Genomic DNA, 12,217 nt, shown 5'->3' on the forward strand with positions numbered 1-12,217 from the left:
TCGATGTAGTTATTTGTCAGGCCTGACTGATCTCTGGTGTTCCTTTGGTGTGGTTGAAATTTTTCGACATGCTTCTCCCACGTTTTCTTTGCTACAGCTGCACCTTATACTTTAAACACCTGCTGTCTCGAGAGAAAGTTTATCTTTTATAGATTTTAGATATTTAAGATTTTACTACAAGGGACCATCTAGTTTAAATGTTATGTTTTATATGTTTGTTTTGACATTTTGATATTTTGAACATGCGGATGCGTAATAAGCGACTGAGCTATTGATATAAGCAATGGAGTGAAATAAAATGAAGCGATACTTATCGCTTAGCCCGTCCCATGAATTGGAGCAACCCATGGTACATGGTATAAATAAAGGAGTTTAACCATAAAATTAGAAGAAACTGAAGACAATGCTTTGGAGCTAGAGACGTCAAAATTGCAGTAGTGCGAATGGAAGGAGTTCTTATGAATTCTGAGGACACTTCAGCAAGAAGGCTTTATATTCTTATTCGCCTTCATTAAAAAAATGAGTTGCTAACACTTCAATAAACGAATCTATCCGAAATGTGACACACAACATGGAAAGCGAAAACTGAAGTAAATATTGACATTACGGCTATGTTTCAATTTTTGTACACAAATTAAGACTTGAACAGTATCTGGCCTTTCCAGATATGTGCATTGTTGATCAGACCTTTTACCCTGCAGTTGGACCTTCTAAAATTTGCATTATTAACGAGTTATGTATATTGGGCATAACAACAAACGTATTTTTTGAAATTAGATTAGAACTAAGATCTTGTAGCTTATCATAGTTGGAATAAAAATAATATACAGCAAAATTTAATACAGTGTAATTGGATTACGATTATTCTAATCTAATTTAAATCTTAGCATCTACGTGGATGGCCATAGCAGCATCATCTTCTTCGAACCGCAAGTAAACTTGAACCAGTCCGTTTTCGTCGACATTGACAGATTTCCCAGTACACGTGCCATTCTTCAAATGACCGGAAACGACGTCACAGTAAGTTCCGGCAGAGAGATTGGTCAGAATGCTTTGGTTAATGTCGCCTGAGATGGTGAACGCCACGAATCCTTTGTTTCCTCTGCTGAAAGCGATCTGATTGTCTCCGTTGTCCCACCAGTCGTTGAGTCCGGTTCCTATTACGACGCTTCTAAATTGTACCATGTTGAAGACTTGGCGCCACCTGTGCTCGCATATCCAGCCGTTGGTGCATGTACCGTCATCGGTGAATGCAGGCGAGATCAGTTCACCGTTGTTGTTTGGCGGGCCTAGAAATCGATCATTATTTGTTTATTTATAGGAATTTACAGCTTCCATGCAAGGTTATGCTAATTGAACACTTATTTCTTCACTTTTCTTGACGATCGCGATCTTTGTACTCTCCATAAGGAGATACGGGAACTCAGAAATACACATTGACTAGAAAGCTGACACAATAAAGAAGTATAAAGTATATAGCCTTTCGGTCTGATCAACCATCTTTTTTTTTTGTTATCACGTGAGATGTGCGATCAGGTTCCAGAAAAGCAAAAGTCATAGGAAAATACGTGCCTGAACTCTGAACCTGATTGTCACGAGACGGAAATTCAGAAATAGATCAGAGAGGGCTAAGAATAAAGATCAACTTTGCAGCCCATCAAGAACATTCAGTAAACTTAGAGCCCTCATCAACCAGGTTAGAGACCTTAAAAAGGAGATCCAAACTTGAGTCTACAGCTTATTACACATATATTACGTTCTTACAGCTTCCCAGTCCTGACGTATGAAAAGTTTATGACATTGAATATATTTGATAAAAGCTCCAGTCATGGTTTTTGTTTTCAATGCAAATGTCAATTTTGTAAAAAAGCACATATAGCACCATGAATCACTCAGCAACCCTATTGGGTATAATTTTAGTGCCGGAAAATGAAAAAATATTAGAGGCGGGAACAATTTGTGCAGCTAATGTTAGTGACCACGGTCTAATTTACATCAAATTTTGTTCAGTTTGATGCTGATCCAAGATAAATTCCGTTGCGGAATGTCTTTGACATTGAAGGTGCTGACAAAAAGGTTGAATTTGTTTCTACTAATAATATTGACATTCTTGCTCCGCAAAAAACTTATAGAATAACAAAAAAATACGCACCGTGGTTAACTTATGTTTTATGATGAATGTTGGGGACAAACTGCTAACTAAATATTAACGTACCAAAATTGTGGCCGATTTTCAAAATTATCAAAGATTTTAAAATATTAGCATTAAGTAACTCTAAGAAAATTAGATCTGTTAACTTCTAACAAGTAGGTTATTTCACCTCAACTCAGTAATGTAGATGTTATTAATGATTACTTTGTTAACTCTATTCCAAAGGTCGTGAAACACAAGAGTTCTATGAAAATAATGTAATACCAGATACTATGGAAAATCTTTTAAAATTTCAACGTGTAAATGAACTTGAAAAAAATTGTTAATAATATTAAAACGAAACCTGCCATTAAGTTTTTTCTAATCCTACTACAATTGAGGATCTTCGGTCCTGGGACAACGCCAAGTTGACTGTGCTGATATTGTTAGATTATTCTAAAGCATTTAATACAATCAATTATCGGGTTTAAACTACATGTGCACCAAAGCTTATTACAATGATCTTATCAAACGTGTGCAGGCGGTAGTTTTTGGTGGCAGAATATCAGGTGCCTTAGAAATATTTTCTGGAGTCTCTTACGGTTCTATTTTGGGACCTTTGCTGTTCTTCATTAATGTATCGCAATTTTCAAAAGTCTTTTTATCGTGTTTGCATCAATTTTGTGCGGATAATACTCAGATCTTTCCCTCATTTCTCATTGGCGAATCAACCAGGCTAGTTCTGCTTTAAACCACGACCATTTTAAGCTCAGAATATTTTCTGAAAATCATGGTCTCAAGCACGACGCTGACAAGACTACAGCAATAGTTTTTGGTAGAAAAATAGACAGTATACAATTTTTACAAACCTATTATAAAGTATTATTTATAGAAGGTAAACCAACACACTTTAAAGATCAAATAAAAATATAGAGTTGTTCATTGATTCAGAACTGAGATTTACGCCACATGTTAATAACTGTCTAAAAAAAGCCTACATGAATTTGCAATTAGTTTTTGCAATATAGACATAGTTTCTGTAGACTCCTCAAATCGTTACTATGTGGTTTACAATTTGTAATGTTAGGAGCAATACAGAAGGTTTGTAAATAGTATATGTATATGTGTTGTAATAATCTCTGCTTAACAGCCCATGATAAGTACAGAATACAAAAGCAACAAAATTCTTGTCTAAGCTTGATATACGGCATTCGCAACATGTTAGTCACCCTATAGCTCAAAACAATGGGTTAAATATGCAAAATATCTTTTTAATAGAATTGCATTAAAGACCCCACAGTATCTATATAACAGAATTAGCTGTCCTTAGGCATCCAACTCACTCAATGAAAACTTTGAACCACTCTCATTCTTATTGCGTGACAAAATATTTAGTAACCTATCAAATGAATTTAAAATAGCCAATTGCAATAGCCATTCTGTGAATGCTCTAAAGTGCACATTCAAGATTGTCACATGAGATAACTATATTACAGAATTAGCTTTTGGACTGTCGTACATACATAATATCAATGGCTTAAAGATGTCCTTACGCTTCCTCACTCAATGGAAATTTTAAAACCCTTTTATTTTTATTGCGTGACAAAAGCATTTAATAATCTACCAAACGAATTAAAAATATGAAGAGCTGTACAAAACCATGTTATCAAAACAATAATTCTCTAATTTGAGCTGTTGGTGTTCGACTTAATATATAACATCTGTCCGTATGTTCCATATCTCTTGTCGTGTCAATATTTTCTATTATTTTTTTTAACTTTTTTGTTAGTAAATTATGTGAATGCTTTAAAACGCAAATTTGAAATTGCCGCATGATATGTTTAATTCATTTCCCTGCATATTTCTTATTGTCGGATTATAGCTTTAGCGTTAGTGCAGTCAGCATTCCTGCAATGTTGAACTGAACTACACTTGTATGGCTAAATTTCTTATAAAATGTATATTTGCTTAATTCAAGGACTCACCGTCGTCGTTATTCTCAAATGCAAAGCTGGACATGACCTGCGTGGTGGCGTCATAAGGATGGGCCAACATAAACGCTGTAGCTGCCTTGTAAATCTTCCCATCCTTGTAATTGAGAATGTTGCTATCGCCGCTTCTCTGAGTATCGTGATTATCGATCATGACCAGAGCGTTGGAACCGTTGATTAAACCCCATCCGGTGCCCCAGTTTCTCAGCCAGTGCAACGGGTTATTTCCCTTAAAAGCCCTACCTAGCTCAGCGCCATGTTTGAATTCGATCACCCGACCGGTGTCTACGTATTCGCTGGCACGGACGGGGTCGAGACCCAAATCGATCACCTCTTGGTAATAATAGGCTCTGGCACCGTCGCCGAAGAACTCGGAGTTCAAGTTGTCGACGCTGTTGAAGATGGCCTCCAAATCCTCCGGCCACATGTGTTTCGCGGCGTCAACCCTGAAACCGGCCACTCCCAGAGCGATCAAGTGGTTCATGTAGTCCCTGATCTTTCCTCTGACGTATTCATGCGATTGGTCGAGATCTTTCAACCCTACGAGTTCGCAGTTTCTTATGGAAGTAGAGTCGTTGAAGTTAATGGCGCAACTGGGGTGGAAGTTTTCGTTGCTATACGAAACGGCCGGATACCGTTTGCTTCCAGAATCGCAACTACTGCCTGCAGTACCTGTCCCAGAAGCGGCAGCCATGTGGTTGATTATCAGGTCGATATAAATCCTAAGCGCGTTAAACACCTTTCTTCCCATCTTATACAGAGCGTTTGAAAATTTATTCTAGTTTGATAACAACTTGATTAATTTGTTTAGGCTGTCAGTCTTGTCTCATTCTGCTATAGTGGTATTATTTTATGTAATTAATAAAATTTGGATCGATGTTGTTGTGGTGTTTTGGCTTTTTTTCAGTTTTATGTTGTATTTAATTGATTTTGATTAATTAGTTATGGTTAGTCTGGATAGTATAGAATAAGAGACACAACAAAACCACACCAAATTGACAATTTCAACAAATTAGGAAATCGGACGGTCCTATAAATAAAAAATGCAACATTTTTTAAGTTAGCTTTGAGACATCCTGATACCTTTCCTGATACCATTCCTTATGTGGTGTTACATTTAAATGAGTCAAGTTATAGCCACCTAAAAGATGGAATGTGTTGTATAATTGGAGTGTAAAGTAAGGTATATTCCAAATTTCACTTATTTAATTTAGATGCCCCTTTCGAAATTATTACGTTACATGTTGACTAAATTCAAATTATTTAAAAAACCTGAAGGTGTGGATATTTGATCTAACCAAATTAACCTAAAATTAACTTTGATGCATTTGGCACTTTTTGTAGCAACAAGCAACCATATATCCCATAATTAAAACTTTGGTTTCTTGTATTTTGGCCTCCATATTCCGTATAGCGTTGACTTGCTCTTTCTCTGATATTGAGTTTGAACCATACTTGCGTGTTCAGAATATAATGGTTTAGCACTAGTAGTATAAGGAACATAATGTAAATTCATGAACATCACTGGCCAAGAGAATAAGGCAAATTCAAGAAAAAACATATAATTAGGTATTTGAAAGTCGTTAACAATCTCAAGAAATTTCTAAAAAATTATATACGTAATGAGATATTTCCGTTAGCAGATATTTCTTTTATGTGCCAATTCCTACTTTTCGTAGCTGCTTCGGAAATTAGTCTTGAGAGAAATCTAACCATTTTAGAGCACTCTATTTACACGTCTTCCTCCTTACTTACTGAGGTTTCCTCAATCAACATGTTGGCTGGAATGTTTGAGGAGGGTAGAGCTACAGGTAATCCTATGTAGTAACAATCGGATGTATTCATGACTATCTTGGCATTTCTTTTATCTGTTTTTAAAATTACTATGTCGGAAGCAGTACACAAACTTTTCTAACAGGTTGCCTTCTTCCTTCAAACTTAACGATCATGTTAAAAATTTGTCTAAGTATACTTATTTGAGCGTCCACTTCCTGTACTCTCTTTAGAAGGATGGCAACGAATTCAAGTACAAATATATAAATGAACTCCGTCGATGCTTCGCAGTATGGAAAACATCTCGTAGAGCAAATTCAAAGAAACATTTATGAAAGAGTGACTCGAGACAGCGGTTTGACAGCGAATGCGAGGAAAAATAAAGGAAAGAGAGAAATGGAGGCAGACCAGCCTACAACATAACACTGAAGAGAACAACAGAAAGTATCAAGAACACAGAAAGGAAATCAGGCAAAGAAGAAGTAAAAACAAAAATATTTCAAACTGTTGACCGGCCAGTGGACTTACCAAGCCTGGAAGAGGTGACAGCGGCTGTAGCAAAATTGAAAAATGGAAAAGCCCCAGGCAGTGATAGTATCCCATCGGAACTAATAAAATACGGAGGAGAAATATTACACAACAATCTACACCAATTGATTTCGGATATATTTGAAACGGAAAACATACCTGAGCAGTGGAAAGAAAGCATAATTGTCCCCATTCATAAGAAGGGAAATAAAATGGTCTGGAATAATTATAGGGGTATATCGCTTATTAACACCTCATACAAAATAATAGCAAATATCTTTTTACATAGCCTGACACCATATGCAGAAAATATAATAGGAGAATATCAATGTGGTTTTAGACCCAATAGATCAACCACAGATCAAATTTTCTCCATACGGATAATGCTAGAAAAGTGCTGGGAATTTAACAAAGGAATTCATCATCTATTTATAGACTTTAGACAGGCATATGACAGGGTGAAGAGAACCGCTTTGTGGGAAGCCATCTCAGAACTCTCCATCGCCCTAGAAAAAGTCATTAGAGATGCAAAGGTGAACCTAGAAATTTTTTCACCAAATGGACCACACTTGCTTCTGGCATACGCTGACGATATCGATATCATAGAAAGATCGGTCTGTCGAGTGAAAGAAATGTTTGTAAAAATAGAAAAGAACGCCAGCAAAATGGGCCTTAGAATAAATGAAGAAAAAACAAAATATATGTGTGTCAGCAGACAGGTAAACAGAGACCGTGTACTACAAAATGTCTCAATGGGAGACTACAATTTCGAAAGAGTGACTAGTTTCAATTATTTAGGAGTCACGATAACAGAGGACAACAGCATAACAGAAGAATTAAAAAGCCGAATCCAGAGCGTAAACCGATGTCTATTTGCTCTTTCTGGAGTCCTTAAATCTAAAGTGGTATCGCTAAAGTCCAAAATTAAAATCTATAAAACCATACTAATATTTGAGTGAGAAAGCTGGACAATGACGAAGCAAAACGAGAGAAAACTGAGGTGTTTTGAAAGAAAAATCCTAAGAATAATCTTTGGCCCTGTAAAAGATACTGAAATGGGAAACTACAGACGAAGAAACAACAATGAACTGAGAAACACATATCAGGAAGCGGATATTGTCGAGGAGACTAAATCCAGACGACTAAGATGGCTTGGACACATAGAACATAGTCCAGAAAACAGAATTACAAAGCTAGTCTCGGGACAATGGGATACACGTACCAAACCCCAAATGACAGAAGACCGTCAGGAATGGAGGTGAAAGACAGCTTCAGCTTATCTTTTTAGTCTTCAAAACATTACCAAACTTTACCATTAAAATTTATATAAAGGAAAACTAACTTCTTTTAATCAACTAATTAAACTTTTAGATAGACGGAAGTAAAGTTTATTTTTAATACCATTAATTTTTGATACCTTATGCCCGCTTGGTTACACCTTCGGATCATGTTTGCGAATGCTTTTTCATCCCCAGATCTGGTCTTCAGTATGTAACTGACGGGCTGGTACCTTTCCCACCAGGGTCTGTTTGGACTTCTAATGATGACGTTTTCGTTCGGTGGCGATACCTACCAATTCGTTCGGGCTCTATCAATTTCCATTTCTCCTGTGTGCGATACTATTGGTGCTTTTTATGTATTTAATGTACCGATCTATTTAAATAATTAAATTTTTGAAACTGTAACTAAAAAAGTGACATTTGGATCGAAAATGGGAAGACAGTATAACAGAAAAGTCTCGGGATATCTAAATTATAATATATATCTGATCAAAAATACAATTGGTGTCTATTATTATTGAAGATAAACTTGCAATGACAAATTAGACGGCTAATTATTGCAACGATTGTCTACACAATAATAATATGTTTGCTCTTGTAATATCTTATCTATCACTTCAATGTTGTAACAACTTGCTTATTTTTGAAAAACACAAACTACGCTGCAGAAAAAAGGCAAAAGATATTAGCAAATTTAATTCTTAAATAATTTTTGTGCTATGCTATGCTCTCTCAAAATGAATAAAAGAAATCAAAATGCAAGCCACATTTCACAATGAATATAGGAACTTGGGAATTTGTTTCTCTTTTTGTTCGTATATGCAGGGTGGTGCTTCAAATTTCCTAGCCTCACCTAGGTAGCTTAATTTAAATATAAAGAGAGATAATGACAAATGAGTCAGGATGTAATCTTTTTTCATTTTTGGCAAAGTGAATTGTTACTTAGTTAATATTAGACCTACGATTAGAATAGGTATATTAAGACATACGAGACGAGCTGGTGGAACCCACCTCAATTGTTGACTGTTTAAGTATATTAATTAATGTTATTAATCATTTTCCCCAAGGTTTTTTAATTCAAAAACAAGTTACGAAACAACAAATTCTAGTCAGTTTGTTATGACTATATGAAAAAAATGTCTTATTTTTTCATATGTTTGAATTTAAATTATTCTAAACTTATTTTCGAAAATTTTTCATATATATAAAATGCACAGGGTGTTTTATAATTGAATGTCAATAAAAATTTTTAATTTTAAAAAGCAAATTTCATATGAACACAACGTCTTAACTTGTGAGATACAGGGTGGTAAAGTTTGCAAAAATAACATATATTTTTTAAATATCTGTAATACCACTTTAGATATTTTAATGAAATTTGCCACATATGTACTATGTATCAAGGGGCATTTAGAATACCACAATTATTTTAAAATACACCAGTAGTAGGCTGTTTTGTTTTCGCTTGTAAAAATAAAAACTTCTTCTCTGCATGGTTATAACAATATCGTTAATACGACAGCATGCAGAGAATTAGTTTTTAGTGAAACCCGTGCTACGGACTAAAAAGAAATTAAGGAATTATATCTGATCAGGAAATGAATGCAAATGTCATTTCGACTTACTTTCTCCGAACAGATAATATTTTGGTTAATTAGGTCGCCAGTGCACTGAATAAATCTAGACCTTTTTTGTGTGAAATATAAAATATCTATCTAAAACAAAATATCTAGTTTTTAATTACCAACTAGTGTCTTGGTGTTCTGTTCTTTTTACTTTTACAGTTTTAATGAAATAACATAACATCCTAACAACAGGCTAAATAATACAAATTCTTATTTTGAAAAAAGGAGTCCCTACTATTAATAATTAAATGAAAATATCTGTTAATAAATTAATAACTACCTTGTTCAAAAAAAGAAGGATAATTTGATAAGTAGATAAGTTTTTGAAAATTTTATCCACTTTGAAGTATCAACGCTTCAGCTCTTTTCCTCATATTGCTGCGCACTCTTGGAAGGATACCCCAGTGTTTCTTATTAACTCACGGGAAGCTCATATACGATTCTTCATCTACATCATCTACAGTGTTAACCGGGGTGCGATAAACCAGACCTTTAAGATGCATGCATAAGGAAAAGTCCAAACTATTTCCTAGTGGACCATGGTTCAGGCCCGTCACGACTACCCATCGGTTACTAAATGTGTTATTTAAATATTCTCCTTTTGAAACACTACTTCTTTTAGAAATATCGGCAAATCACCTTCTAAAAACAGTTTCTGGTAGTAACAACGGTCCTATTAAGTAATTTACAACAATTCCAGCCCAAACAATTTCCGAAAATTGTTCTGGAATTTATATTCCACAACTGCATGGGGGTTTTCATCGGCTCCAATATATTATTGTGGAACTTTCTGATTGCATTTCTGGAAAAGTTAGCTAAATCTATAAATAGTATTTCTTGGTCAAACAAGGAATGATGCGCAATTTTGTCCAAAAACATTGACAAAAATTGACAAACAACCGCCTAGACAACAGAATTAATGATTCTTACAGATACACCTACTAGAATGGTAAGAAATAATTTGAAAAATACACCTCCGATTTTACGTACTTCGTATTGGTACTACAATTTTTGAAGTATTTTAATAAAACATATAGACAATTGCTAAACAAGAAATAATAATAATAATTCACTGCACGCTGTCATATTAACGATATTGTTGTGACTGTGCAAAGATGTTTTTAGGTTAAGTCAAGAAATTAATTTTCTTTAGGAATGTTTGGAAATTGTAATAACAATTTTTATTTTAAGATAAATCAGTGGCGTACCAGTATATAAAAAAAAGAAACACTAAATAATGCCTCTTGATACATAGTTCATGTATGCCATCTTTCATTAAAGCGGTAATACAGATATTAAAAAAATATATTATATTTTTGAAAAGTGTACCATCCTTTTTCCCAAAAGTTAAGACGTTTAGGACATATGTTCATATAAAGTTTTCTTTTTAAAAAGACCCAAAAATCGCAAAATTGCAAAGTTTTTTCTATATTTTCTAGTAACCTTTTTTTCACATTCAAACTCGAAAAGAAAAAATTATCTTCTACCCAAGTGACTATGTAAATGAAAACTTTTCTAAAATAACATTTTGTTAATTGATTATTTCAAATTTAAGTCAGCCCTTGCATTCATATTACTGTTAACATCGATCAAATAGCTAGACAAACCATTTTTAAAGCACAGTAATTGTAGCGAACGTGATCACAATATTATCTATTAGAATTACCGTCAACACAGAAGCCGATATTGAAAAACTGTAAAAAAAGGTATGATGATAGAATGATAGATAATGTTACCTGGATCCCTCCAAATTTCTTTTTGCTTAAGAAGTTCTCGCACTTGGCGGCGATGTCCACCCATTTCCATTCGAACAGGTGGACGATGGTGTTCCTTCCTTCCAGAAAGTGAGGATCTTTTTGCGCCAGCCCTGCTACAGCAAGAACTACCAATAATAACAATCGCATCCTTACTGAGTATTGAATTGTAAAAAATATCACATCGCCATACGCATTGAATTCGCCGGAAAATGGATTTTGCGGTTTTAATTTTGTTTACGTATGCGTACGACAATTCCCACATCCGTTGCATATTGTATTTTAATCCCAATACAGGATATATTCCGTTTGAAAAGTGGACAAATCGCAAATAATAATATCCGTAAATTATCTTACGAGAACTTAACTACCTACATGCAACATCCTAGCTGTAACAATTTCATTATCTTTATCTTTATTCGGAGAATAGGCAAGCACACATTTTTGAAATGCCCAAAAAGCTTCAGAAGACCACAACGTTTTTTTGTGAAAATGGTGAGATGTCGAAAAAAATTAGAACACATGCCTATGAAAAAAGGTCTTGTTTTTTTGTTGACCATTTGTCCCTGGATCACCGGGTATAGTAAATAATCGAACAAAACATCCAGACTCAACTTTCTAGTACATTTTGTAGTCGTGACTATCATAAAAGAATGTATTTTGAATTACTTAATATAATCGATATCTTTTCGCTGACAAACAGTTTTTAAAAACGAGAGTCACAGACTGATAAAAAACACTCTTGTTTATCGTCGAAATCAAAAGTTTTGTCTGAATATTATTTCAAGTTGTGACTAGTTTTCACAAGTGCTCGAAAATAGCAAATAGTTTATTATTCAACATTTAGCCTAACAAAATGAAGAAGTTTAACTTCTAAGATAGCAAAGTAGCAAAGAAACATTTGTGCTCCTGTAAAGTCTTCAGTGCTGAAACGTCCAAAATGGAAACTAGGGTGCAGAATTTCAAAAAAATAGTAGTACAACAAACCAGTTTCCTTAATATAACATAGGTACAGATTTTCAAAACAAATTTTAAATTTTAAGTAATCAAATGATGTTGCAAAAAAATGTAGCAAAGCATATCCTTGGTGCATACAAGATCGCCACTTTTGCAATGGGATTGTTTGGGTAACATT

At 34.5% G+C, this 12,217-nt stretch overlaps 1 protein-coding gene across 2 annotated transcripts; it reads right to left on the bottom strand.

Moving 5' to 3' along the window:
• Positions 1–831: 831 nt before the first annotated feature.
• On the bottom strand, positions 832–11,327 carry LOC132702613 (alpha-amylase-like). Of its 2 annotated transcripts, none has more exons than XM_060671374.1 (4): positions 11,065–11,327; positions 7,841–7,992; positions 4,117–4,844; positions 832–1,289 (listed from the first exon to the last, which is right to left on the bottom strand). In XM_060671374.1, the coding sequence occupies exons 1-4, from the start codon at positions 11,230–11,232 to the stop codon at positions 877–879; spliced, it is 1,461 nt and encodes a 486-aa protein (XP_060527357.1). In that variant the 5' UTR covers positions 11,233–11,327; the 3' UTR covers positions 832–876. The 2 variants fall into 2 exon arrangements, with proteins under 2 accessions (XP_060527357.1, XP_060527358.1); XM_060671375.1 differs by having other exon boundaries at positions 7,841–8,030; positions 11,065–11,190.
• Between the last annotated feature and the right edge of the window lie 890 nt (positions 11,328–12,217).

This window comes from Cylas formicarius, unplaced genomic scaffold, assembly GCF_029955315.1.
Source record: "Cylas formicarius isolate icCylForm1 unplaced genomic scaffold, icCylForm1.1 PGA_scaffold_5__7_contigs__length_24384050, whole genome shotgun sequence".
NCBI lineage: Eukaryota > Metazoa > Arthropoda > Insecta > Coleoptera > Brentidae > Cylas > Cylas formicarius.

Coding starts and splice junctions, on each gene's coding strand:
- LOC132702613 (XM_060671374.1), bottom strand. CDS start 11,232: ATGCGATTGTTATTATTGGTAGTTCTTGCTGTAGCAGGGCTGGCGCAA. Junction 4,845..7,840: donor TGTAACCAAGCGGGCATAAG/GTATCAAAAATT, acceptor TAACGCGCTTAG/GATTTATATCGACCTGATAA. Junction 1,290..4,116: donor ATTTGAGAATAACGACGACG/GTGAGTCCTTGA, acceptor ATCGATTTCTAG/GCCCGCCAAACAACAACGGT.